General features: G+C 42.7%; 1 protein-coding gene across 1 annotated transcript; it reads right to left on the reverse strand.

The window, feature by feature from the left end:
* Window positions 1-26,625, reverse strand: METTL13 (methyltransferase 13, eEF1A N-terminus and K55). Its single transcript, XM_073593230.1, has 8 exons — window positions 26,057-26,625; window positions 21,860-22,613; window positions 16,103-16,302; window positions 14,710-14,905; window positions 12,011-12,163; window positions 9,728-9,940; window positions 5,725-5,856; window positions 1-3,350 (listed from the first exon to the last, which is right to left on the reverse strand). Exons 1-8 carry the CDS (start codon window positions 26,207-26,209, stop codon window positions 3,076-3,078), a joined length of 2,076 nt encoding a protein of 691 aa, XP_073449331.1. The 5' UTR covers window positions 26,210-26,625; the 3' UTR covers window positions 1-3,075.
* Window positions 26,626-26,632: the final 7 nt, after the last annotated feature.

The following is a 26,632-nucleotide window of genomic DNA, read 5'->3' on the forward strand; positions in this document are numbered from 1 at the left end:
TAGGTCAAAATAGGCACCCATTCTTTTTAATAAAAGTAAGCTAAAAAAGGTTGTCTCAGTTTTATATGAATTATACAATTCTTTCAGTACATAGGATTTTAGAATTCTGTAGTGGTATATTTTGGGAGCAATGATGGACAGAGTGGGAATAGTTGGAACCAATTTTAGTGCAGCCCACGACCCCCAATATGAGAGTTCTTCTACTTCCTGTCACAGACCCACGAGAACTGAGAAAAAAAAAAAAGAATCTACACAAAGACCAAATTCTCTGTTTATTTGGCAGCTATCAAATTTTGCATTTGAAAACAAGGTAGACCGTCGTTCTGTCACAGAGGAAGAGAGAGATCTGTGATTCCTACTATTCAGGAACACAGATCTCTCTCTTTGTCTAGCATCAGCATCCCCCACACAGTTAGAAAGCACACTGAGGGAACACATGTAACCCTTTGATTGCCCCCCGAGGTTAACCCCTTCCCTGCCAGTGTCATTTATACTTTGACAGTGCACTTTTTTTTAGCACTGATCACTTTATTGGTGTCACTGGTCCCCAAAAAGCATCACTTAGTGTTCAATTTGTTCCGCCGCAATGTGGCAGTCCTGCTAAAAATCGCTGATCGCCGCAATTACTAGTAAATAAAAAAAAAAGTCCCTACATCTATCCCATAGTTTGTAGACGTGCTAACTTTTAATATGTTTTACAGCAGAAATAAAAAAATATATTTATTTTTTTTCAAAATTTTTACTTTTTTTGTTTATAGCGCAAAAAATAAAAACTGCAGGAGGTGATCAAATACCACCAAAAGAAAGCTCTATTTGCCAGAAAAAAAGAACATCAATTTTATTTGGGTACAACGCCACACGACAGCGCAATTATCAGTTAAAGTAACACAGTGCCGTATCGCAAAAAATAGCATGGTCATTAAGGGGGTAAAACCTTCCGGGGCTGAAGTGGTTAAAGCAAACCAAAGCCCATCCACACAGGCTTTTAAGCCAAATCTGGTATCAAATATGAAGCTTCCTTAGGAAAGCCTGCACAATTACAATAATTTAAGTCTAAATGTTGATTCTCACTTAAACTTTAAAAAAAATTACCTAAAATCATTTGCAACAAGGCATATGTAAAATATTTCAGTATTATCTGTAGATTCTATTTTTTTTTGTAGATTCTATAAATAGCAGAGCTTTGAACGAAGAAATTTGACAAATAAAAAGTTCTATTCTAGATATTTAACCACTTGAGACCCCAGGCTTTTCCTCCCTAAATCTCGAGTCCCGGAGTGTTTTTTTTTTTTTAATTTTAGTGATTTCTCATTTCTGCACATTATACAGGACATATAGGGATTTAGTTTGGTAGCAGATTTGGATACTTCTATTTATATCTCCTTGTTTTTTACACTTGGATTTATATATATATATTTTTTTTTTCTTCATGAGGTGCTGGATCTGGGTCAGTAGAAACGTGTTTCTGACCCCCTGTGCAGCTATGTAGCAAAAGTTAATTTCTAATACTGTTCTATTGCTGGTTATATTCATCCAGCAATAGACTACAGCTGCATGGAAAGGCTGGACAGAGCTGTAGCAGTCCTGCGGACTAACATGAAGCATTGTGTTTACATTCTCTTCTAAAGAAATCATTAGAAGGATAGCCGATTATTTCAGCTCCTAGACTTAGTGCTGGACCCCAGGTGTTACTGGCAGCCAGCAGTGGCATCTTGTATTGCTGCACAAGTATCCCACCCATTGCCTAGTTTAGGAAATGTGCCAATCAATTTAGATTTCTTGGACGATGATAATCACCATTTTTTGTTTTACTTTTAGAAAAAAAAGCTGGCTTCAGATTAAATTTGAAAGGTAATTTTTACTAAAGTGGAACTGAATTATAAAATAAAAGATTTACTATGTAATAAGGAACATCTAGAAATGTTAATAGTACCCAAAATGTACCCCCCAAAAAATTGCAATTTTTTTTTCCTCCTGAAAAATAGCACTCAACCTCTTTGTATGTGAGGGTGCCTAGGCACTCCTGGGCCTACAACCTCATAGCCGCGTACATGCAGTTTGATATCATCTTAAAAGGATAAGATCAGGTAAAAAGAAAAGTGCATTTATTTATTTTTTTCTAAGGAGCCTGCAGAGCATTGCATGCGCAATCAGCAGAATGCAGGGGCAATCTCCGGTTCCTGCACACTTCCAGGATAGCTGTCTGCCCATACCAGTTACCTGAAAGCATGAAGATAAATGGACTATGAGAATGCTCACCAGCACCCTCACAGTTCATTGAGGACTACAAGCTGTCAGCGGAAATGGCTGACGGTACTGGTAAGAATTCATTCACACAAAACTGTGAATGAATGATGCAAGCGTATGGGCGGAGCCCTACATGGTCACTATTTGTAAAATTGTGACAGCGGGCGTGGTGAAAAGATCCCCTGCCTGCTGGCACAGGGAGGAGGGATCGAAAGATAGGCTGCAAATGCTGAAAAATGCTACATGTTCAAAGGTGATATCCTCTAAGGCACTGATGCCTTTGATTGCTAGTCTCAGCAGACACAGAGTTATATTTTGTGAATATAATTCCTGCGCCGCTTGCTGAAGAGGAATCTGCACTTCACACATCTTCGGGTTTGTGATTTATTATGTGGCTCTTCGCTTTGTGACCCTCTCCCGCTGCTTCTTGAATATTTCCCAACCAGTTATTAGAAAAGTAGCTCTGACATGAGAAAGCAAAGTCCTGCCTCTATCAAGATGGCATCCCCCACACAGCTACACAAAGCAGAACAGGGCAAGTCAGTAATGGGGACATTTCAAATGAAGGTAACACTGGTGACTAAGCCTTTGCTCTCTACATGCCATTTTTGTACACAACTTCCAGGAGTTCAGATCCTCTTTAACACTAAATTATAAGAAGGACTGGGCAGAAATTATGCTATACTGTATATGGCATATATGTTTTAACAAAGAATTGAGTTACTCCTCATCTGTAACAGATACTAATCAGTGTTCTTCTCTTGATATTGTAGAACATCCATTAAACATGTTCAATGTTTTCCATGTGCTAAAAAGACTGCAGAATATTCAAACTATTTGTATTGACTTAAACATTTCAGACAGGATATAGGTCTCATCCCAGAGAACTCCAGGCCTCTTCAACTCTTTCTCCAAGTTTTTAGCTGATTCCATTAATTCTGTCAGGCTAATTTTCAGTTCAGGATTGGGGCAACAAAAGAGGATTTCATTCACTTCATCCTCGATCATCAGAGCATAAATCAGTGGAAAGACTTCTTGAATGACACTCATCACCTGTCTCTTCAAAACAGCATCACGGCACACCAGATTCAAAATAAAGACCCCTGAAAGAAAAAGTTAAAGCAAAAACAACTGTTTATATGAAAATTTAGAAAGCAAATCTGTGTATAATCTACATTATAGAGGAACTTTTAGGACTATCCCACTTCCTGTTACTAACAGCACAATGTTTTGGACAAGTTCTTAGGAAGCTGCTGACAAAGGCCAACTATGTGCAAAATGTTGAAGTAATAAAAACAGGAAAACTCTATAAGCTTCCTTTCATGCACAGATCTGTTTTGTGGCTTTATGAGTGGATCTACTCAGGTTGTGGACCATGTGAAGCTTAGTTTGCTTCTGCTTGAACAAATAGGCACAGAAATCTGCCAGCTGCACGCTGCTTGGGGGTATTACACAGCTAGTTGTTTCCCCCCTATTGCTGGGCATGGGAGGATTAGCCCTGCATGCTCAACTCCACCATTTGTGATAATTTCTCTGCACTGAAGAGCTATCATCCTGCAAGTTCCACACTCTAAAATAGACTTTAGCCCTGGTTCACATTGATGCTACTTTGAAATCGCGCTACTCCACTTGAAGTAGCACGATTTCAGGTGCTACTTGATAGACATCTGTTTGACTTCATACACAGATGTCTATTGAAATCGCACCTGAAATCGGCAAAAATTGGGGAAACAACTATTTTGGCAAATCGGTGTCGCACTGATTGGAACAGTGGCATTGCCGCCAATAGGCTGCGACTTGTCATGCGATTTGATCTCTCAAATCACATGAAAAATTGCTCCAATGTGAACCTAGGCTAAAGGTGGGGTCAGTGCAGTCAGTATGCACCTAATCAAAGGGGTTTTTGTCTTACTACTCTCTACACTTTGGACTCATTTTGGTTAACTCAGACAAGTCAGATGTCAACGTCTCTGATCTATTCCACACATCCATAAGAGAGGCCATGCGGACCAAAGCAGCAAGTGGCTTGCATACTCTATTGCATCATTGTGATACTCTTGCCTCCGCTTGGTGGGCACCCTAGGTAGTCCCTGTTTGGACGTCCTCAGTTGCATTGTGGTTGTGTTACCATTCTTTCCCTGGTAACAGAATGGATATCACCGTTTGCGTTTTACATTTTTTAGCTGCACCTTTGCTAACTTAAGTGTTTGTGTTCTACTGATATACACCCTTGAAGAAAGAATGAACTTCTGAAATGCGTCGGATGCTTCTGTTAATGTTCAGTCACGGTGTATTCATGGTGAAGTTATCAGAATCGCATGTCCTGTTGGTAATACAATACACAACCATAATCTGCTTTTAACGCTATTGTTTAAAATAAAATTGTGCTTGAGATTTATAAATATTCTCGTTAAGTCATACTACTATTATGGATTGTAATTACTCTGTGGGCTTTTAACTGGTTGCCGCCTGCCCACCGTCAAATGACAGCGGTGCGGCTCTCGTTCTGAGATGACATCATATGACGGCGTCCCAGAATGGCCGCGCTGTGTTGCTAAGACATGGCGCAACCCCGATCTCTGTAAAGAGCCGCGTCCACGGCTCTTTAAACATGTGATTGGCTGTGTCCAATCACAGCCGGTCACATGTAAACAAGGAAGTGCCGGTAATCGTCTCTCCTCGCCTCACACAGAGTGTGAGGAGAGCCGTTCAGTGGCATCTCCTCACTGGGGGACATCTAGGAATGTAATCAAGGCACTGATCATCAGTGCCCTGATTACAATATTGCAATACAGTGTCACCACACAGTGCCCACCATTACCAGCTATCAGTGCCCACCGGTGGCAGCAATCAGTGCCCACCACTGCCCACAAGTGCCACCAATCAGTGCCCATTACCGATGCCAGTCAGTGCTGGCAATCAATGCCGCCTATCAGTGCTGCCCATCACTGCTGTCAATCAATGCCCATCAGTGTCGCCCATCAGTACCGCCAAACAGTGCCGCCCATCAGTGCCACCTATTAGTTGCCCACCAGTGCCGCCTATTAGTGCTCAAAGCCACCTATCAGTGCCCATAAGTGCAGCATATTAGTGCCTCCTCATCAGTGCCGCCTCATCAGTGCCCACCAGTTCAGCCTATCAGCGCCGCCTCATCAGCGCACATTAGTGAAGGTGAAAAATTACTTAGTTACAAAATTTACTGACAGAATAAAAGTAAAAAACATTTTTTTTCCAAAATTTTTGGTCTTTTTTTATGTAAAAAATAAAAAACCCAGCAGTGATTAAATACCACCAAAAGAAAGCTCTATTTGTGTGAAGAAAATGATTTAAAAAATTTGTTTGGGTACAGTGTAGCACGACCGTGCAATTGTCATTCAAAGTGCGACAGCAGGAAGGGGGTATAAGTGCCTGGTAGGCAAGTGGTTAAAGTCCCATTAGGGTTTTTTTTCTTCACATAATATACTATGTTCTACTCACCATTATTCTTGAGGAGTTTGTGCACATTTTGAAGAAAGATTTTCTCCACAAAAGCAGGTGGTGGACAGCTCATGCCAAGACTGGTGTCTTTACTGTCTACATCAAACATTACCACATCATACGCAGCTTTGTCTGTAGAGAAAGAACATAAACCCAGAGATTAGGTTCTCTACAACTTGTGATGAGAGTTGACACTTCGTCTTAAAATACAGCATGTGACTAAGAAGTAATGGACCTAATAACATATAAAGTGTTTGTGAGTGATCACATGTAATTTTGTTTTTGTACTATACTAATCTGCTGTTTAACTTTATTTATCTAGTGTTTAAACAGAGGTGCCCAACCTTTTGAAGAGCGAGGGCCAGTTAAGAGACTTGGTAACCGGTCACAGGCCACAGAGAGCGGAGCGGGTGGATGACCGTGTCCGCTCTGCATATGCAGAGCAAACATGGGCACAGCCCACTCTACTCTATGGGCCCCCTGATCCACCCAGACAAAAGAGGACGGATCCCCTTCTGTTTTTTTTTTTTTAGCGGTTCAGATTGGAGGTAGGCGGTTGTAAATGGACACAAGTCTGTTTACATCTGCCGCTCCATTGAGGTGAATGGAAGGTCTGATTGGGTCGGGCTGATTGTGTGAAAGGGGCCTAAGGCTGCTTTCACACTGTTGCGCTAGAGTGTACCTACACCGAGGGTGAAGCACAATGCACCAGTGGCTTTCCTGCGGGTTAGCTGCACTTTGTCATAGACTTCTTTTATATCCTGCAGGTGTAATGTACTTTCTGAAAGCTCACCAAACCCGCAGGTAATAACAGAAGTCTATGGCTCAGTTTGAAAGCAGCTCAGTAACCACTGCAGAACAGATATTCCCATATTATACACTGTGATTTTAATAATAAACTTACCTTTAATAACAGTCTTCTATTTAGGTATCGTCAGCTGTTGCTGTCCCAGGCAGAGTGCATTTGGTATCACTCCGCCTGTGACAGGAGGAGACGCTATCAGGAAGCATCGGCTTATGCGGCTCAGCTCCACAGCTGCATTCATAACACTGATGCTCTGGAATGGTGGGTCAGCAACCCATGATCTGGCATTGCCAACCAGCCATCCCAGAGCAGGAGGTCGCAGGCCACATGTGGCCCCCAAGCCGCTGGTTGGACACCCCTGGTTTAAAAGATGTCTAGAGAAATTAAAGAGCATTCACCTTATCCGTAGCTTGTGGCTAGACCATGAAATGCTAGTAAGCCTGTCAGACTCCTCTTGTTCTTAAAGCGACCCAAAAATGGAACTTCCACTTTAAGTGATGTTGACCCCCGACATGCCACATTTGGCATGTCTTTTTTTGGTGGGGGGGGCTGGAACCCCAGTTTTTAAGAGCACCAAGCTCACACTTCCTCCTCTGGCTCCAGGAAGTTCACCTCCCCCCCCCCCCCCCTCCCTGCAATCTTCTGGGACATGTCACAGGTCCCAAAAGATTGCCTGGCCATTCACAGCGCGCAGCATGGCTTGCGCATACGCAGTGCGCGCCCGGCTGTGAAGCCACAGCCGGGCCCCCACAGTTAGAATGCCGGCACCATGGAGAGGAGGGGGAACGGAGCGAGGCTTTGTGTGCCCGCATCACTGGACCGTGGGACAGGTGAGTGTCTGATTATTAAAAGTCAGCAGCTACACTTTTTGTAGCTGCTGACTTTTAAATGGGTGTAACTCCGCTTTAATTCAGGGAAAAGACAATGGCCGGGTTGGATATTACATAAGAAATTGGCAGCTTACGATCCTACTATGGCATGCAACACATTCTTGACAGTCCAAGGGCTAAAGGAAACCATACATGCTGCTAAACAAGTTTCTAGCTGTCATTTGTTTCAGTGAGAGAGTAAAACAATTTTGTTCCTACAGTAAACAAATACTTTTCTTTCGGGCCCTTTGCACAAGAAGAGCAGTAAGAAATGTAAAGAAATAAACTTATTGAAACAGCTCTTCTGATTCTTGTCCGTAGGGTTACATCGCCACCTACAGGAATAGGACACTAGGCAGGAAAAGAACACAGAATCACTTATTACCAGTCCTAGCTGGTATAAACCCCATCTCTGCTATAGATCCACATACACCTGATCCACCTGTCTGGTCAGGCCAGGGTAACACTGACACAGACTTAATGGCCACCCTGGTCTGGGATGGGGCTCGCTGCGGTGAACCCAGCGCAGGGCTTTAGGTCTGTGCACACTCATTGGCCAGACTGGGGTGAGCACTGGGTCTAAATTATCCATCCTGTCGCCCAGCCCGGCTGTTGGCTGAAGATCTCCGCAGGAAAAAAAGAAGAAAGAAAAAAAAACAAGGGCTATGGAACCATAGGTCCCAGCAGGTACTAGGTCTCCCTTCTGAAACACTAGGCAGAAATAAATGGCTTTCTATAGCAGAGTGGGGGTTTATACCATCTAGGACTGCCCATAGGTGGTGCTGTGTTCTTTTTCGGCCTAGTGTGCTACTCCTGTAGGTGGCACTATAACCCTACAGGCAAGGATCAGAAGAGCTGTGTCCATCAATGAATGTAGGAAAAATGACTTTACATTAGGGTTGTCCCGATACCTATACTAGTATCGGGACTGATATCGAGCATTTGCGCGAGTACTTGTACTCGCACAAATGCTCCCGATGCCTTAGCCGATACCTTTGGAGAGACAGGAACTCAGTGGGCGGAGCGGAAGGCAGAGTCAGCTGCTGCTTTATTGAGGCCGAGTGCAAGGTGTACCAAGATGGGCGTCGCAGAGGCAGCATAGAAAAGTAAATCCTCTCATGCTCATAAGTGCCAGCCATCCATCAGTGACATCTGTTAGTGCCCATCCAGCCAGTTCCACTGCCAGCCATCAGTCAGTACCAGCCATCAGTGTGTGCCACCTATCAGTGCGTGCCACATATCAGTGCCCATCAGTGCGTGTCACCTATCAGTGTTCATCAGTGCCACCTATTAGTGCTCATCAGTCAGCACCATCTATCAGTGTCAGCCATCAGTGCGTGCCACCTATCAGTGCGTACCACCTATTAGTGCATGCCACCTATCAGTGCCACTGCCCAGCCAACAGTGTGTGCCACCTATCAGTGCTCATCGGTGCTGCATAATCAGTGCCACCTATTAGTGTACTGCTCATCAATGCCATCTATCAGTGCGCCTCAGTCAGTGCCAGCCAACAGTGCCCATTAGTGCGTGCCACCTATCAGTCAGTGCCACCTATCAGTGCCCAGCCATCAGTGTGTGCCACCTATCAGTGCTCATCAGTGCTGCATAATAAGTGCCACCTACCAGTGCTCATCACTCAGTGGTATCTATCAGTGCCACCCATCAGTGCCTGCCACCTATCAGTGCCCAGCCATCAGGGTGTGCCACCTATCAGTGCTCATCAGTGCTGCATAATCAGTGCCACCTATCAGTGCATATCACTCAGTGCCATCAGTGCCAGCCAGTCAGTGCCACCCATAAGTGCCCATCCATCAGTGCATAATCAGTGCCACCTATCAGTGCATATCACTCAGTGCCATCTGTGCCAGCCAGTCAGTGCCACCCATAAGTGCCCATCCATCAATGCTTGCCACCTATCAGTGCCCATAAGTCAGTACCACCTATCAGTGCTGCTTAATCAGTGCCACCTATCAGTGCTGCATATCAGTGCCACCTAATCCTATCAGTGCCCAACAGTGCTGCATTTTAGGGCCTCCTTATCAGTGCTGCCTCATCAGTGCCACCCAATCCGTGCTGCATATTAGTGCCTCCTCATCAGTGCCACCTATCAGTGCAGCTTCATTAGCACACATCAGTGAAGGAGAAAAAGTACTTATTTACAGAATACAAAAAAAACTGTCACATGACATTAAAAAAAAGTATCGGTATTCGGTATCGGCGAGTACTTGAAAAAAGTATCGGTACTTGTACTCGGTCTTAAAAAAGTGGTATCGGGACAACCCTACTTTACATGTGAAATTACTCAAACGTGATAGGGATATCAACTTACCTTTGTCTGCTAGGTTGTTGATATGAACCAATCCATCAGCTAAATGAACCTTCATACGCTCATCTTGAGTGAAACCAAACCAACTGGTAGCCACATCCAATACGGAAGGGTCAATTTCAACAGCTTCAACATGTGAACCCAAGAAATAGTCATGAATAAAAAGGGATAAGCTTCCTCCTCCCAGTCCTACCACCAGAACAGATATGTGATGGTCTGTAAAAAGCAAAGCAAGACTTAAATGTTCATTAAAAGAACATGGATTGTGTGATCATGCTTGGTAAAAGCAATGTTTCAAAATCTCGCATTTTTAGTTTTAGCTTATAGTAGAGAGCAGGGTAATTTTATACAGTCAGAAAAAACATATACCAATAGACAGCCTGCATTCAAAAAGTATTGCTTATCAATCAATTTTGAAGGGCACCCCTGCACAACTAATAAGAAATAAGTTGACATGAATTAGACCAAAGTAAACTTTACACTTGTCTCATCACACCACTGCTCTTTGCACTGTTCTACTTTATTAGGCCTCAAGTTAAAAAAAAAAAAAATGCAAGTCTAATTAACAGTTTAAGCATAAGTTTGGGGTACTCACCTCTATGCTCCAGTTATCCCACTTCAACTCTAAGACCGAGAACTGAGCAATTACATGACCTGTGACCTCTGGGTCACAGGAGTGCAAAAGCAAGTGCACAAGAGAAGCATGGCCAAAAAAGCTTTGGCCATATATTTATTTTAAGATTATAAAAGAAAAAAAAAAAAAAAACAGTTCAACCCCTGAAGCTTTTCTGAGATATCTACAAATTGTAGCACAAGAAAACGTGTACCCGCCATACATTCCTCCATCCATCTGCAATTTCTTGCTTGCAAACCAAAGAAAAAAGAATTGTGTGCTGCTCAGGTTATAATGGAACGCTGGTCCTGTGCCCACCACTGTGAGTGCCGGCCAAGGAAGGAGCTTGTCTATGCTTCAAACATTGTGTAGGAAAATGGGATGCCCCAGAGGCCGCACATCAAAACAGACCCATTATAGTAGAGTGAATGGTAGTCTCAGCCTGGACCCCCACCAGGCTACACCCCCAGCGCATTTCACTCCGCTCCTCGAGAAGGTTTATCCTAATGCATTCTATGCTATAAGATAAAAAGTCTTCTCTGTGCAGCAGCTGCCATCAGCCCCCCTAATATTTACCTGAGCCCCATCTCTATCCAGAGATGCTGTAGGATTGTCTTGGCTGCCCGGGACTCCCCTCCTCATTGGTTTAAACAGCAGCATGGCGCCATTGGCTCCCGCTGCTGTCAAAGTCAGTCAGCCAATGAGGAGAGAAAGGGGGCGGGGCCAGGCCGCAGCTCCTTGTCTGAATGGATACACAGAGCTGCAGCTCGGCTAGGGTGCCCCCATAACAAGCTGCTTGCTATGGGGGCACTCATCAGGAAGGAAGGGCCAGGAGAGCCATAAAAGCGACCAGAGAAGAGGAGGATTCAAGCTGCCCTGTGCAAATCCACTGCACAGAGCAGGCAAGTATAACATGTTTATTATTTTGAACAAAACAAGAGAGACTTTACAAATCATTTTAATTATGGGTAGCCACACCCCCAGGACATTTCCAAATATCTGACATCACCCATTGGGTTCCTATGGAGTGCCCTCCCACCCAGGAAGTACTCTGAACTTTCTATGCCTACCCAGTCAGCGGCAGTGCTGCACAATCCCTGAACTGGATGCCTCTGCTACAGGGTTCCCTGGATATCCTGATTTTTTATGCTATACATGCCATGTTTTAATGCTGCACTTAGATTGCACCCTTCGATGTGTGTTTTTATAGCAGATTTAGATACACTAACAAATTAAAGCCACGAAGCCAAACTCCAGTTAACACTTTATAAGCAGTTACAGCAACTGTTTGTTTGTTTTTTTTACTTTTGGGATAAATGTTTTACATAAATGAATAAAACTGATCATTGTAAGCAACCTTGGCAGTGGTAAATGGTTTGTCTCATCCCTCTAACTGCCACATCTGCAAAAGAGATTGTTCTTTTGAAAAACAACAGACTTACTGGCCAGATTACAGGGAAGAAAGCCTAAAATGAAAACAAATGCAGCAATCACATCTAAGAATTGATCATTTGCAAAGCAATAAAAAGGTTTGCTTTGGGGTTAAATATGGCTTTAATATTGTTTGCCAAAGGCTGTGTCATTCCAACTACCAAGTGCAAGATGAAAAACAAATTCCTGGTTCTCAGCATAAGTTTGCAAGTGTATCATGCACAAATAATGGAAAGCAATACCTGGAAGTACTCCTGGATTGCGGAGGAGTGCCAGTCCTGAAATCATTACTTTATGATGTTCACAGCACAAGTAGCTTTTGTCAATAATAAGTGATGACTGAGACTCTCCTTTGTCTCCTGGCTGCGGTTTCTTTTTTTTCTTCTTTTTCTGACCTAGTAGAAAGGAGAAAAATATTACACAAGTTACAGTATGTGTCAGTAATCAGGAAAAGAAGCTGCCACATAAACCTCTTATACTACATACAAGCACATTGTACAATCAACATTGCAGCAACCTATGCTGATATTTTAATTCTGATTAATTTCTCTCAAAGTAATACATGGGCACATAGGAATGTAACATCTACACGTGTATACTTGCGGTTCTTCATTAAAAATTGGGTTTCAAAAGGGCAGATGCAATGCCGGCATAAGCATAGGCAAATAACGATTCTTCACAAAGGTTTTACCTTACATATGCATTATATATATATATATATATACACACACATACACATACACACACACACTTTAATGGTGCAACCCCTTTAACCTACTGGCTTGTAGGGTCTGCCCTACCCTACCATTGGTGCAAAGATAGCCTTCAGGTATTGTGAAAAAAAAATGGTTATCCAATGAGAATATAGTTACCAGTTGGCGATCTAGCAGTACAAATATGTTAGAAAGCAGATGTAGGGAATACCAACTAGAAAATTATGGAAAGAACGCAACGCTGCAATTTCAATCAAAAATCTTCCAGTATATCTGGGGTACTAAGGGCAGCAGAATAGCATGGTCCACAATGTATGCTTCTAAGGAATTGGAAGGTTTGGGAATGCCAGACTTTAGGAAATATTATATAGCGGCACAACTAACTCAACTGTATCAACTACATAGCAAACACTATAGGCCAGACTGGGTGTCCTTAGAGGCACAGGCTTGTTCCCCACATGAAATAGACCTGGTACTCTGGACTCCCTCGCCATATCGTTAAGCAATATTTTGCCCTACGCTTTCCCACTCTATTTGTTTATGGGACATGGCTTGTAGAAGATGGCCTTTACGTTCGTCAAACACATGGCCTTTACGTTCGTCACACACACCAGCGGCTCCTCTCTTTGGCAACCCCTTGTTTCCACCAGGGCTGCAGGCTGTAGGCTTTGACTGGTGCTTAAACAAGGGTCTTTACTGTATTGGGGACTATATCGATCATAGAGGTTTATGTCCTCTATCAGACTTTGTTAACAGTCCGGAGATGCTCCACTTGGAAAATTTCCATCTACAGCAAATTTATAATTTCCTTAAATCGCTACAGCAATTCAGCCCAGACCTAGCAGTACGCCCCATGTTTAAAAATAGGTGCATGCGGGAGGTCTCTATGCGGGGGGCATCTCCATGCTATATAAACTATTCTCTAACCTTACGGCCAAGTTGAATTATCAGATGGCCTGGGAGAGGGACCTGGACATATCGCCTGAGGACTGGCACAAATGGAGCACACGGATTCACAAAAGGCATTAGAAATGTGGCTTTGATTGAGGCTAGCTACAAAGTGCACGCTAGATGGTACCTGGTACCTCAATGCCTCGCGAAATGGTTTCCAGGCTCGTTGGCCTCCTGCTTCAGAGGATGTGGCCAGATAGGCACGCATTTACATACATGGTGGACTTGTCCTAAAGTGCACCGTTTTTGAATGAGAGTGCACTCTTTTATGCTTTCAGTTACAGCAGTCAATATTTTTAAAGATGCGAGTATTGCCCTACTGAATAAACCAGTCGAAAATATCCAAAGACACACACAGACCTTAATATTTTTCATGTTCCTGGCAGCCAAAATTGCTATTGCAACTGCCTGTAAAAGTCCAGTTATAGACAAAGTCTTAATGAAGCGTAAACTAACTTGGATAATGCTAAATGAAAAAATGGTTAGTGTCTTGTGAGATAAACAACGTCTTTTCGACAAAATAATGTCTCCTTGGCTTGCCGGTCCAGACATAAAGTGCTGATTCCAGGAATGGTTGACATTAGACTCCTGGACAGACTCGCCTCCTTTTCTTCTCTATCTTTCCTGACTACTAAAAGGTCATGCTATTTTTAACATTTGAGAGGATTTGGTCTAACAAGTTGACTGCTTCTCTGTGACATCTCTTGACCAATTAGACTATCTTCCATCTTGATCTGGAGCCCAGACATGGAGGTCCCATACTTTGGTGTTTACACCATATACCTTGTTGATTCACTGAGCATATGCCCATTTGAGTCTCCTTACTCTGGTAAGCCTCCTCACTAACCGGTGGTGGTTCTATTGTCTGTGTCTTCACTTCAACACTGATGTCACTGGAATTCCACTTCTGGCTATATAATCTGTTTACCCAAGGACTGCTATATTCATGGTTTAAAAATCTTTACAAGATGGCACATGGACTTTAGTTTGGGTGTGAATTTCACATCACTTTTCACTGTTTTTTTGTGGTCATTGCACAGTATATATTAGTTTGTATATATATGAATTTTTATCATCATGAATTTTTGAGCGCTGCACAAAATTTTATCTTTTACATATCTATGTATTTGTATTGTTATATGATTTGAAAAAAAATAAATATTTTTTTTCAATAAAAAACTATTGTAACAGAAAATGATAAAAAAGATAACAAATATGGAAGTAGCACTACATTTTTCATCAAATATGATCTAAAATACAAGCATCAGGTCTCTTACCTCTTTGGGTGGCACTTGGCAATAGTCTGGCCTCAGACTGCACCACATTTTGGTTACTGAGGAATATAAGACGCCTGAAGTAGCTAGTTCCATCCCCTCGGGCATCCTCAACTACATATTCCCCACTCAGTTCACTCTGTCCACGATATTGCACTGTTCGGGTTCCTATGTCTCCTCCAGCTGATAGAAAAGGGATCTGAAAAAAATGACCCATTTTAATAGTGCAATAAAGAACTGAAATGGGGATTAAACAATTGATCGGGAAAATATAAAGTAAGATAAAGGTAAAGCATGAGAAGTTGATAAACATTTCTCTTCATTTGCTGAGCAGCCATAGTGCTCTTGGACTGGACAGCCTAGCACCAGACCCCAACTATTGGTGTTGAGTTAGGCCAACCGGCTGACTATTACATCCTGATGATTTTTACCTATGAAAAACGACTTACTGACTCTGTACCTGCTTCCACTATATAGAGGCGAGGAGCAAAGTCGATGTAATGAGTTCTGACAAATATCTCCCTGACTACATGTAAAAATACTAGCAAATGTGTGCTCCATTAAATATTCAACAGTTTCTTTTCCTTTCATCCTATAGTAGTACAGACTCATTTTTGCATGCGTATTCCCCTATGATTTAGCATTACAACATTTTATAACATACAGCCTACTATACAGCAGATGTCTTATTTTTCTCTCTTTCTCCTGTAAAATGGTGGGCTCTCACCATGTTTTCTATATGCTGTCCCCCATGGCCCAACGTGTATGTAGCACTTTGTCCCATTTCATTAGAGTTAGTGTGATGAACAGCATGTTCCATCCCTGGCACTAGCACTGCCAAACCATGCTGCTTGGACCGGAACATATAATTGATCAGCGCTGATTGCCCAACAGCAGCACCTTCACAGCAAAAAACAGAGGGAGGCACTGTGTTAGCTAGGAAGGAAGGAATGAAGGAGTTGGGGCGGGGGATGTGTACAAGCGACTGTCTAGTATAAATTCACAGGCACGCTCACAGCAGATGCGGGTTCAATCAAGGTAACTCTGCTCTGCCCTCATGCTCAGTAAAATGTTGTGCGGTGGGAGGGGGCTTGTCAGTGCTCTCCCTCCTTTCTCCAATGATATGCAGAGGACTGTCAGCCCCACTACACTGATGAGTGTACATGACATCAGTGCTCAACAAACAGAAATGCCATAAATTGGGCTTCTGGAAGGGGAGGAGCTGTCAAAGCTGGACTGGAACAAGCAAAGAAAGTATCTCCACAGTAATTCAGTGTTTCTTTGAGGAAGCAAGGACAGGCATTTCTAAATTAACCCATAGACCAGCATTTATTTTTTAATTAGCCTTACGATTCCAGAGTCAGTGGGCTATAGTGGTGGCAGCACACAACTTTACCTGATGGTTATCTGGCAATCCTGACGGAGCCAATTCTAGAACTTTAGCAGTCAACTCTGACTGAATAGCCTCCATGCTTTCATAGTGCTGATCCCTGTGCAAGGCCACGATTATCAGACGACGGAACCCAACGCTTCCTGCCAATTGTGTCCGTCCAGGTTCAGAACCAAACAACCACTCGGTTTCTCTTCCCTGGGGAACTGAAAAACAGGAATCCAAATGTAACGGCAGTAACAAAAAAAATATTAAAAAAAAAAAAAAAAAGGGTGTAAAAAAAACAAACAAAAACAGTGTATATTATGTTCATCCTTGTTGCATGATTTTTTTTAGTCCTATGGGGTAGGGACTACTCCTGTGTTTTCTAGCCCTGCCCACAGATGCTGTCTAAAAATTAAGAAAGACTACTTGCTAAGGGCATGAATAACACATTTCTATAAAAGGTCATCCAGTTATGGATTAGATCTGCTTTAGTTTGAGAAGCACTACACATGAAATGATTGTATGGGCATGTCACTGCCCAGTACAAGCTTCCTGATGGCTTTTTACACTGTTCACTGGAAGCATGTGTCAGGGTGACAACGCAGGATAACCAGAGAAAGAGTGTTGTCATCTTATAAAACACTTTTATAGCAAGATTACAAGATTTTAGTTTAAGCAAAGTTATAGAATTAAAACAGGATTTAAAATGACATCAAAAATGTAAAACATTATATTATTTAAGAGATATTAACTGTTAAACATGATTATGTATTTGTTTTCCTATGAAGTATTTTGTTTCCAAACAGACAATTCTAAGCAGACAAAATCCTCGCAGATGCACAGAAATTGAAACAAATATTGTAGTGTGACTATATGACGTTAAAGTGTAACTAAAGACAGAACTTTTTTTTTCCATGTTAGAGTAAGGAAAGGTTATAACCCCTGTTTTTTTTTTTTTTTTTTTTTTTTGCGTCACATAGGGGAGGATATTCAAAAGGAAGTGCGAGGAATTCCCTTCAAAGTGAGGAAATCCAAGGGTATCACCAAAACTAGTGTCCCCGCTGGAAGATTTCCCCTCTATTACTGTTCTAAAATCAACCCAACGTTTAGCATTTTCTTTTACTTTCGACAAAATGGTAAACAGTACAAATAGAGAGGGCGATTCTCCCCAACAGGGGCACCAACAGAAATAAACAAAAAAACACAACTCACACAACAGGTGTTCTAATCCCTTTGCACTCTATTTTTTTGAAAAGTTTTGCCTTTAGTTATACTGTAAAGTGATTGTAAAGTCTTTTATTTATTAAATAAACAGGTTTATACTTACCTTCCCTGTACCCCGCCGGAGCTCCTGACTCCTTTTTCGATGTGGAAGCTGCTTCCTATCGTGGCAAACCCACATGCTTGATCTCAAGCAACGCTGCCTGTGTCCATTGACGGCCCCCTGCTCAATTTTCACAAGATTTGACTGTGGGAACCAATGACTCCCGCTGCTCCCAGCAAAGCCTGTGAGAGCGTGGAGAGAGCCACTACAGACAGGCAACATCGCTGTATCGAACGAGGGCTCAAGTAAGTATTGGGGGAGTGATAGGGCAATACTTTAACCTAAAAATATTTTACCTTATAGAAAGGAATGCATTAAGGTAAAAAATGTTTAGGGTTTACAACTACTAACGGCTCGTTTACACCATAAGTGTATGAAAACTGATGGGAAAACCATACAGATTTCACTTACAGACATGAGTTTACATCAGTTTTCATATGCATGTTGACATCAGTTTTCATGTGCCTCAGTTATGTGCCCAGTTCACACCAATGTTGATTTAATATCAGTTTTTTTTCTATGCAGAAAACTGCATACATGTTGCAGATTGCAGCGCAGGAAAAATTTGCACATTGTGGTGTGAACAGGGCACATAGAGAACCATTGTTTCCTTTGAGCTCTTGCAGAATGCGTTCAGAAAAACAGTTTGAATTATTAATAGTTTATAAAATAGAAGTGAACAAACATAAAAATCGGCAGGAAAATAAATAAATGGAGAAGGAGAACAAGGTATTAATTAAAGCTGATTAGAGTAAATTAAGGGTTAATAAGGGGTTAAAGTGGTTGTAAACCCTTACAGACCACTTTTTGCTACAGGTAAGCCTATAATAAAGGCTTACCTGTAGCTACCCAGGATATCTGTATTTGCACGTGTCGACGTCATCGGCACATGCGCACTGAAGCAATGGCACGTATGTGCCGTTGCTTCAGTTAGACTGTGCCGTTACCTGCTCCGGCCAATCACAGTGCCGGAGCCACGATACCTGGAAGTAACCCTCGGGAGTGATGTTGCTGGCTGGTGCTGTGTACGGGCACCGCAGCGAGGGCTTGAATCTCAGGTGGGTATTACATAATGAGCTAGTATGCTATGCATACTAGCTCATTATGCCTTTGTCTTCCAGGTGTTAGTTTTTATTTTATTTTTTTCACAGTGGGTTTACAACCACTTTAAAGGAGTTGTAAAGGCAGAGGTTTTTTTTATCTTAATGCATCCTATGCAAAAAAAAAAAAAAAAAAACTTCTGTGTGTAGCAGCCTCCCCAGCACCCCCTAATTACTTACCGAGACACAGCAGCGACGCCATTTGCTCCCATGGCTGTCAATCAAAAACAGTTAGCCAATCAGGGGAGAGAGGGGCGGGCCAGGTCGGGGCTCTGTGTCTGAATGGACACACAGAGCTGCGACTCGGCTTGGGTGCCTGCTGTGGGGGCACTCAACAGGAGGAAGGGGCCAGGAGCAGCGAAGAGGGACCCGAGAAGAGGAGGATCCAGGCTGCTCTATGAAAATTCACTGAACAGAGGCGGGAAGTATAACATGTTTGTTATTTTTTTTTAAACGAGACTTTAAAATCACTTTAAAGGAACATTTAATTAAGATAAAAGAAAAACTATTTTTGTTACATGACATTTTGCTTTAAACTGACTTGAGTCATGGTCCAATTTCATTCCTGGAACAGAAGCATAGTGAAAGCTGTGGAGGGGGCCATGTTGCTTTGCCTTATATGGGAAAACCACAGGTTGACTTTAAAGTGTTACTAAACCCACAACAGTAAAATCTTTTTTGCAGTTTTGTATATGCAGTAAAGCATGTTTGTTATACTCACGGTGGAACCTAAGGGGTTATTCCTCCACATTGTGTATAAAGGTTGTTTGTTCCTTTATTCTCTGATCCTTCCCTTCTTCCACTGTCTCCAATCTATCTCCTGATAAGGCAGTGCATGAGATCGGCACAGGGCCAATCAGCACTGTCCTGACAGAGGGTCAGGGGTCCTGCAGTCTCATAGGACAGTCAGAGGAGAAGGAAAACTCCTCCTACAAGCTTCAACCAGACATTGATAGAAGTCACAAGACTGCTATATACTGCTGATGAGAAAAGGTTTTTAGCATAGTTTATATTTACTAAAATAATTGCATTTCCATGTTCTGTGTACTGTGGAAGACCAGATATAGTGAATGCAGGATCCTGGGTTTAGTAACACTTTAAAACTAGAAAAAGCAGGGATTTCCTGATCACTATTATGCATTTAAACTGAATCTAGGTTTAATTTCTTTTAAAAATAGTTTGTTGGGCCAAGCTGGCCCAAACCATTATCATTACTAATACATGCACCTACTATCAAGCGCTGTATAAACTGTATGTAACATGTACAGTGATGTATTCTAGCAGCGGTACGGGGACTTCCTGCCTCATTCCTGGAAAAACATTGTGTCAGGATGAGAGCTGGGCAGCCATTCACAAGAAGCTTTGTATTTTATATACCAAAAAGTGTGACAAAGCACTGTACCATAGCAGAGTCATGAAAATCAATCCTTAGTTGATAAAACCATATATATTTATTCCATAGGGAAAACAAAAGAGAATCTCCAGGAGATTCCTTGTCATTCATGCTGGTCCAACCTTCAGGTACTTTATCATCTAGTTTGGTTGGCAACGTCAATGATTGGGCGTTCCCTGTCATCTGTATGCTATGTTTCCCAATGGAATAAATATACATGCTCATTGGTCTATGAGTTTGGGACAGAAGCAGCCTTAGCGCAGACATTACCCTCCATTTGGGTACTGGTTTATGCGCCTTGAAATTTGTGTGTTTTTTCCACTTTGTATTTTATGAATGCATACAAGGCCTCCTAGGTATGATTCAGCAGCACTCAGCCTAACTTGATTTTGTTCTGGAAATGAGATAGGAATTCTTTGTCCCACTGCCCAGAACAAAACACTGTATATACTGCATGTAGCTGATGCAACATACAGTTTATACAGTGCTGACAGCGGGAGCATGTTTTAGTAATGGAAATACGAAAAAACAAGGACCCCAGAAGAGGGAAACCTTTTGTACCCCCCGGGACTTTACAGGCAAACAACAGCAGTTAAAAAGATATGTTTTATTCAAAATTGCTTAAAAAAGCATAAAAACAAGTTGATCTAGACATAGATCTCTACGAAAGTGCTTATACAAGATACAAACAGATTCTTTCTCATGATATATTTCTTTGCGCTTTCGATTGTGAATAAATATTCCTCTGTCAGCCTGACATGTTTCAGGACGGTGTCCCTTCTTCAGAGGCGTTAAGAAGAGAGAATATATAGGCTTAAGCATAGTTGTTGGTGGCAGGTGTGTTTGGCCAAACACACCTGCAACCAACAACTATGCTCAAGCCTTTCGTTTAAAACCTGAGTCTAAAAAAGGTTCTTTTACGGATCCGGCAGGGCTCGTCCTCCCTTTGGGGGCCTTTGTGGAGTCTTTCCCGACCCAGGTGAAAGCCGCCATATCCAACACTGGTCATATTTCCACTTCTTTTAAAACACATTTTCTCTCTTGATATGAGGTTGCCTCTTTCGCAATCTTTTGCATAGCGTTTTTCAAAGATTGGATACTGAATACACCTATATATTCTCTCTTCTCAACGCCTCTGAAGAAGGGACACCATCCTGAAACATGTCAGGCTGACAGAGGAATATGTATTCACAATCGAAAGCGCAAAGAAATATCATGAGAAAGAATCTGTTTGTATCTTGTATAAGCACTTTCGTAGAGATCTATGTCTAGATCAACTTGTTTTTATGCTTTTTTAAGCAATTTTGAATGAAACATATCTTTTTAACTGCTGTTGTTTGCCTGTAAAGTCCCACTATACCGGGGGGTACAAAAGGTTTCACTCTTCTAGGGTCCTTGCTTTTTCGCATTTAAATTGGGATGTTGGCAACATAGAATTGAGGGTTATTCCCCTCTGTGGTTCACCATACTATATATAGTAATGGAAATATTTTGTTTGGGCCACCAGAATTCAAATGTTGGAAAAAGGGAAAAAGTGAAGACAAAGTGTGGGGCAAAGAGGGATAGATAGATAGATAGATAGATAGATAGATAGATAGATAGATAGATAGATAGATAGATATCCGAATCTGTATTATATATGAATGCATTTACAAATGGTAAATCCTTTAGTAGAGTAGCTTATCATAGGGGATGATTTACTAAAACTGGAGAATGCAAAACCTGGTGTAGCTCTGCATAGAAACCAATCAGCTTCTAACTTCAGCTTGTTCAAACTTTGACAAAAAACTGGAAGCCAATTGGTTTCTATGCAGAGCTGCACCAGATTTTGCACTCTCCAGTTTTAGTAAATCCACCCCATAGTCTCTTTAGGACGGGTGTCTGACTCTGACTTATTTACATTACACCCAGCAAAGAATCATAGAGATATTAGAACATAAGAGAAGAAAAAAAAAACATACTTATAAATACAGCAAAGTGATTGGCATGAGATAGGCGTACTGTAGGACTATCTACCACATGAAAGGTGTAACGAGTTCTTCCAGAATCTCCATCACACAAGTCTAATGACACTTCCTGAGAACTCTGATTTTGGTTTAGGCGGTTACGGATTAGTGCATATTGCTGTCGTTCTTTCACTGCTGCCATTAGTTCATCAGGGCTTGAACAACGCAGAGGCTTGGCGCCCTCCTTCTCAGCCATCATTTCCAAGACTTGTGGAAAGCCTGGCATTTGTCGTACCTTTGTCATCACAAATACAAACACTGGTAAAGGGAACTGACTGCCAGACTCATTGCTGCTGCCCTCTGATACTTGATGAACTCGAACCATCCATCCTCCTTGGGAGAACTGATTTACTAGTTTGTCCAAGACGTGGCCTTGAGCCAGAGATACACACAAATATCGTCCACCAAATTGCAAGACACGACCAATTTCAATCAGCAATTTCGTCGCAGTTTCCAGAGTTTTCTCTTCTGTATCAGGGAGTATGGCATCCAATGTCCCCTTATCCAACACAGCCTGAAAGTGGGAATCAGGAAATGTAGTCTGTGTGGCATCCATCAATTGGTATGTCATTAGAGGTCGTTTTTTGGCATTTCGCTCGTTCATCTGGCGAATGACCACCTCGCTCACATCAATGTTGCTCAGATTCTGGCATCCAGCATCGTATAGCCTTTCACTTAACTCGGAGTTGCCACAGCCCACCACTAGTACCTGCGAGAAACAAGATGTACAAATCAGTTATGTAAAACCTGGTGCAGACCAAGACCTGTTGCCACTTTTTATCACTGAATGAATGCAGTGTACAGTAGGTGCTGTAGGTGGAAAAAGGATCTCTCTTTTTTTCCCCAATTAATTCTTCCATCACTAAGTAAAGCTCCCTAGTGAGTATATGTAAAGCCATTTTTTTTTTTGTCAGTAGGGGAGGGTTAAAGCAGAATGAAAGTTCACAAATACTAACCCAGCCCTCAAAAATTCCACTCACCTGCTCGCATTTTGCGAGTGGAATTTAGTGCAGGGTGAGTGAGGAGAAGGGGTGGACCAGGCTGACCGTTTCCTGGCTGAAGCGATCAGCCAGGAAACTGTCAGCCGGAGGACACAGAGCGGCAGGGCCGGAATGCCCTGGCGATGCTTTGAGCTGAGGTGAGGCTGCAGCGCTCCCTCCCTCTCTTTCCTCCTCTTGTGTATCACACACACACACAGCTGGCATCTCCCGCTGTGTGTCACGGAGCTGGGTCTGTTCAGAGGCACGGTGTAACAAGGTCCCGCCCCCCCAGACCAGTTTGTGTGATAGTAGATTGAATCAGTGTTCCACCTATGAAACAAGCCGGTCTAGGAGGGCGGGACTTTGTTACACCGTGCCGCCAGACACAGACCCAGCTCTGTGACACACAGTGGGACATGCCCTCTGTGTGTGTGATCCAGGTGAGTCTTTATTTATGATGGAGCACAGTGAGGCTGCGTTCACGGGCACAGTGAGGCTGCAATGATGGGCACAGTGAGGCTGCAATGATGGGCACAGTGAGAGCGCATTTCATGGGTACTGATATGTTAATGTGGTTAAAGTTGTTGTTAATATTTATTTTTGGAACTTAATTCTGCTGAAAACATTTAACAGTGTAATTTCATGAGATAATTTACAAGGATGTGTTTAGGGGAGCACTTAGGGGTGGGGCAGGGCAGGGGTTGGGTGGGCAACTGGTGGCGAGTAACTCTTAAGGCCTGGTTAGTGGCTCAGGACTTGAAATTTTGAGCCCTGCTAACCTCTCCACACTAGCATAATCTCCTTGGCTTCTTCTGGATGCCAGGACTTCAGTCATCACTTAAAGTGATTGTAAAGTCTCACTTTTTTCTCTACAAAAATAATAAAGATGTTATACTTACTTGTTCTGCGTAGTGGATTTGCACAGAGCAGCCCCGATCCTCCTCGTCTTTGGTGCTTCTTCTGTGCTCCTGGCCCCTCCCTCCTGTTGCGTGCCCCCATAGCAAGATGCTTGTGGGAGCCAATGGCACTGCTGCGGTGTCTCAGCCAATCAGGAGGGAGAGTCCCGGTTGGCTGAGACACTTGTGGACATCACTGGACAGAGATGGGGCTCCGGTAAGTATTGGGGGGGGGGGGGGGGGGCTGTTGCACACAGAAGGCTTTTTATCTTAATGCATAGAATGCATTAAGATAAAGAACCTTCTGACTTTACAATTAAGTATAATTATAATAAGAATATAGACTGAGCTCAGCATGTACAGCTCAGTGTGTATTCCAAAAAAGATGGTAATTCGAGAAGTAATTGGTTTTATTGGTTTTGCTTTAGAACTTCAAAATTAAAAAAGAAGAAGTATGGCCAAAGCTATTTTTCCTATGGATCACAGGAGTGCAGTTCATTCTGTTTCATGGTTTTCTTTTTTTATCTCTGATCTGCTCTTTCCTCCTCACACACTATTTTCCTTTCCACTTGTTCACCTGCACTTTGTTGTTGGGTAACTTCCCACAATATAGAACATTTACAGTATATCCAATATATATTTTTAGATATGAAGCCCACTAACACCACTATCTGGACTTTTGTCTTTCATCTTCTTGGGGATCATGTTTATACGCTCGGTCCCTCTTCTGCAGGTCCCTTCCACAGCTCCCAGCACAGACATTTTGGGCAGCCTCTGACTCCTTGTCCCCCATTTTCCAGACTTATTATGATGCAAGTACTTATAGGGATGAGTAACTCTCTCCCTTTCTTTTCGTACATATCCTCCCCATTGAGGGGTACAGCATTGGATCATACTGGTCTACTCATGTTTTGTAGTATAGATTTGCGTGCACCCCCTCCTGAAGAGTGGTATTATCCATGAAACGCGTCGGGATAATTTGGATGCACGTATTCTCATGCAGACGCCTCTATTCATTACATTAGCATGAGTTCACCACCTACCATGTATTTTTTTTTTTTATTTCAATAATTTTTATTAAGTTTTATCCAGAAAAACGAGAGATATTGTCATGCATTATTATACATTGACAAGGATCATCTAATGTATATATATGACAGGTTAGAAAAAAAAATCATACACAAATGAACAATAAACAGCGGAATTACTACTAAGTTCTGTCGAAAAGTATGATGATGGGCATTGTCCTCTCTCCTGGACACATTAGGGACAAACTGTGCCCCAGGATGGGGGGGGGGGGGGGGGGGGACAACACTATCTACTGTAGTTGTGTACTGTAGTTCTCCTTTAACCATAACAAGGTTGTGAGATTTCCGGTCTAAGATGTTTCTAAACAGGGAGTGGTTCAGGTGGGGCTTTAATACATTTGAGTGAACCAATCCATCCAGAGTGCCCACTGTTTATTTGCACGCTGTAGCCTTCAGATATAGCAAACATATGTTCATGTGTACTGTGGGTATGCATCAAGTGGATCACTTCACTCAAGGGTATGTGGTCTGGGGATCTCCAGTGGTGGACTAAGGCAAGTTTAGGGGCTAGAAGCATATGTACTATTGTGCAACGTTGGTTAAGAGGGTAGTCATCAATTGCGATGTTGAGGAGCACTAGTTCTGGTGAAGGAGGAATCAAGTTGTTAGTTACATCAGATATCAATTAGAAGGTAGCCTTCCAAAATATTGCGATCTTTTTGTTCTGTCAAAACAGAAAACCCGTCCACATCTCCAGTTACTGATGCTGGAGAGTCACCGGAAGTGACCTGGTTGGAGATTTTGAGGAGTAGGCTGAACACTGGCACAGGGATGGACTGGTGATGTGTGCATCCCTGTGTTAGAAGTCCCATAGCTGTTAATTGGGATGGAGAGTTTGCAGGACACAGCCGCTGCTCCCAATGTGACATTCATGTTGGTGGGATGCAGACCCTGGGTGGGTTTGGAGTTTGTGCACCCACAAGAATGTCACACTGGGAGCAGTGGTTTTGTCCATGCAGCCACTGCCTCCCAATTACCAGCTATGGGATGGCAGACAACACAGAACACCTGTCCATCCCTGTGGTGGTAAACACGACCATGCACACATTAATACACCCCGTGTGAACAAGGCCATGGCCTAAAGCACTGCTGCATGCAGATACATATGACACTGAACACAGGGTCCTGTACAGGAGCCCTAATGCAGATCTTACAGGAGAGGAGGCACCCTGCCCTCCATGTACACACCTTGTCTTTGGGTTTTATGTACTTGTGCAGCACCCCACACAGCTCCAAGTATCCTCCATACCACTCGAAGGCCCGCTCCCCCCTGCGCCTGAAGAACTGCTCCCAGTACTCGCTGGAGGAGAACTCCTTACTACTCTTCGGTAACAGATTCATCTTCCCACCATCACTGCCTCTGCCATCCCATGCAGCTGTCACATGGAGTCAACACTTCCGGGTCACAGGTCTCAGTCTCCACATTGAACACATGCTTCCTATAATAAAAAGTTTCATTAGAGAACTGGGGTGTAGCAAGTTGGCGGCGACGGAACGTCACTTCCGTTACAAATTCTGATGGGTCGCCCAAGCTGACGAAACACTGGCTGACACAATGGTCCAGCCTAACTGTGTATAGAACGGCGCTCTTGTTTGTTTCATTGCGGACGTGCTGCTGGGTTACAGCGACACCTTGTGGTGGTTTATATTTATCGCGTTTTAGGTCTGTACACTTGTGAGATACACAATGTCCAAGCTAACACCGCAGTCAATAACTATTCTGGTATACGGAAACAGCAGCTGTCTGTACTACAAGTACTTCCG

The sequence above is a fragment of the Aquarana catesbeiana genome, linkage group LG07 (assembly GCF_042186555.1).
Source record: "Aquarana catesbeiana isolate 2022-GZ linkage group LG07, ASM4218655v1, whole genome shotgun sequence".
NCBI lineage: Eukaryota > Metazoa > Chordata > Amphibia > Anura > Ranidae > Aquarana > Aquarana catesbeiana.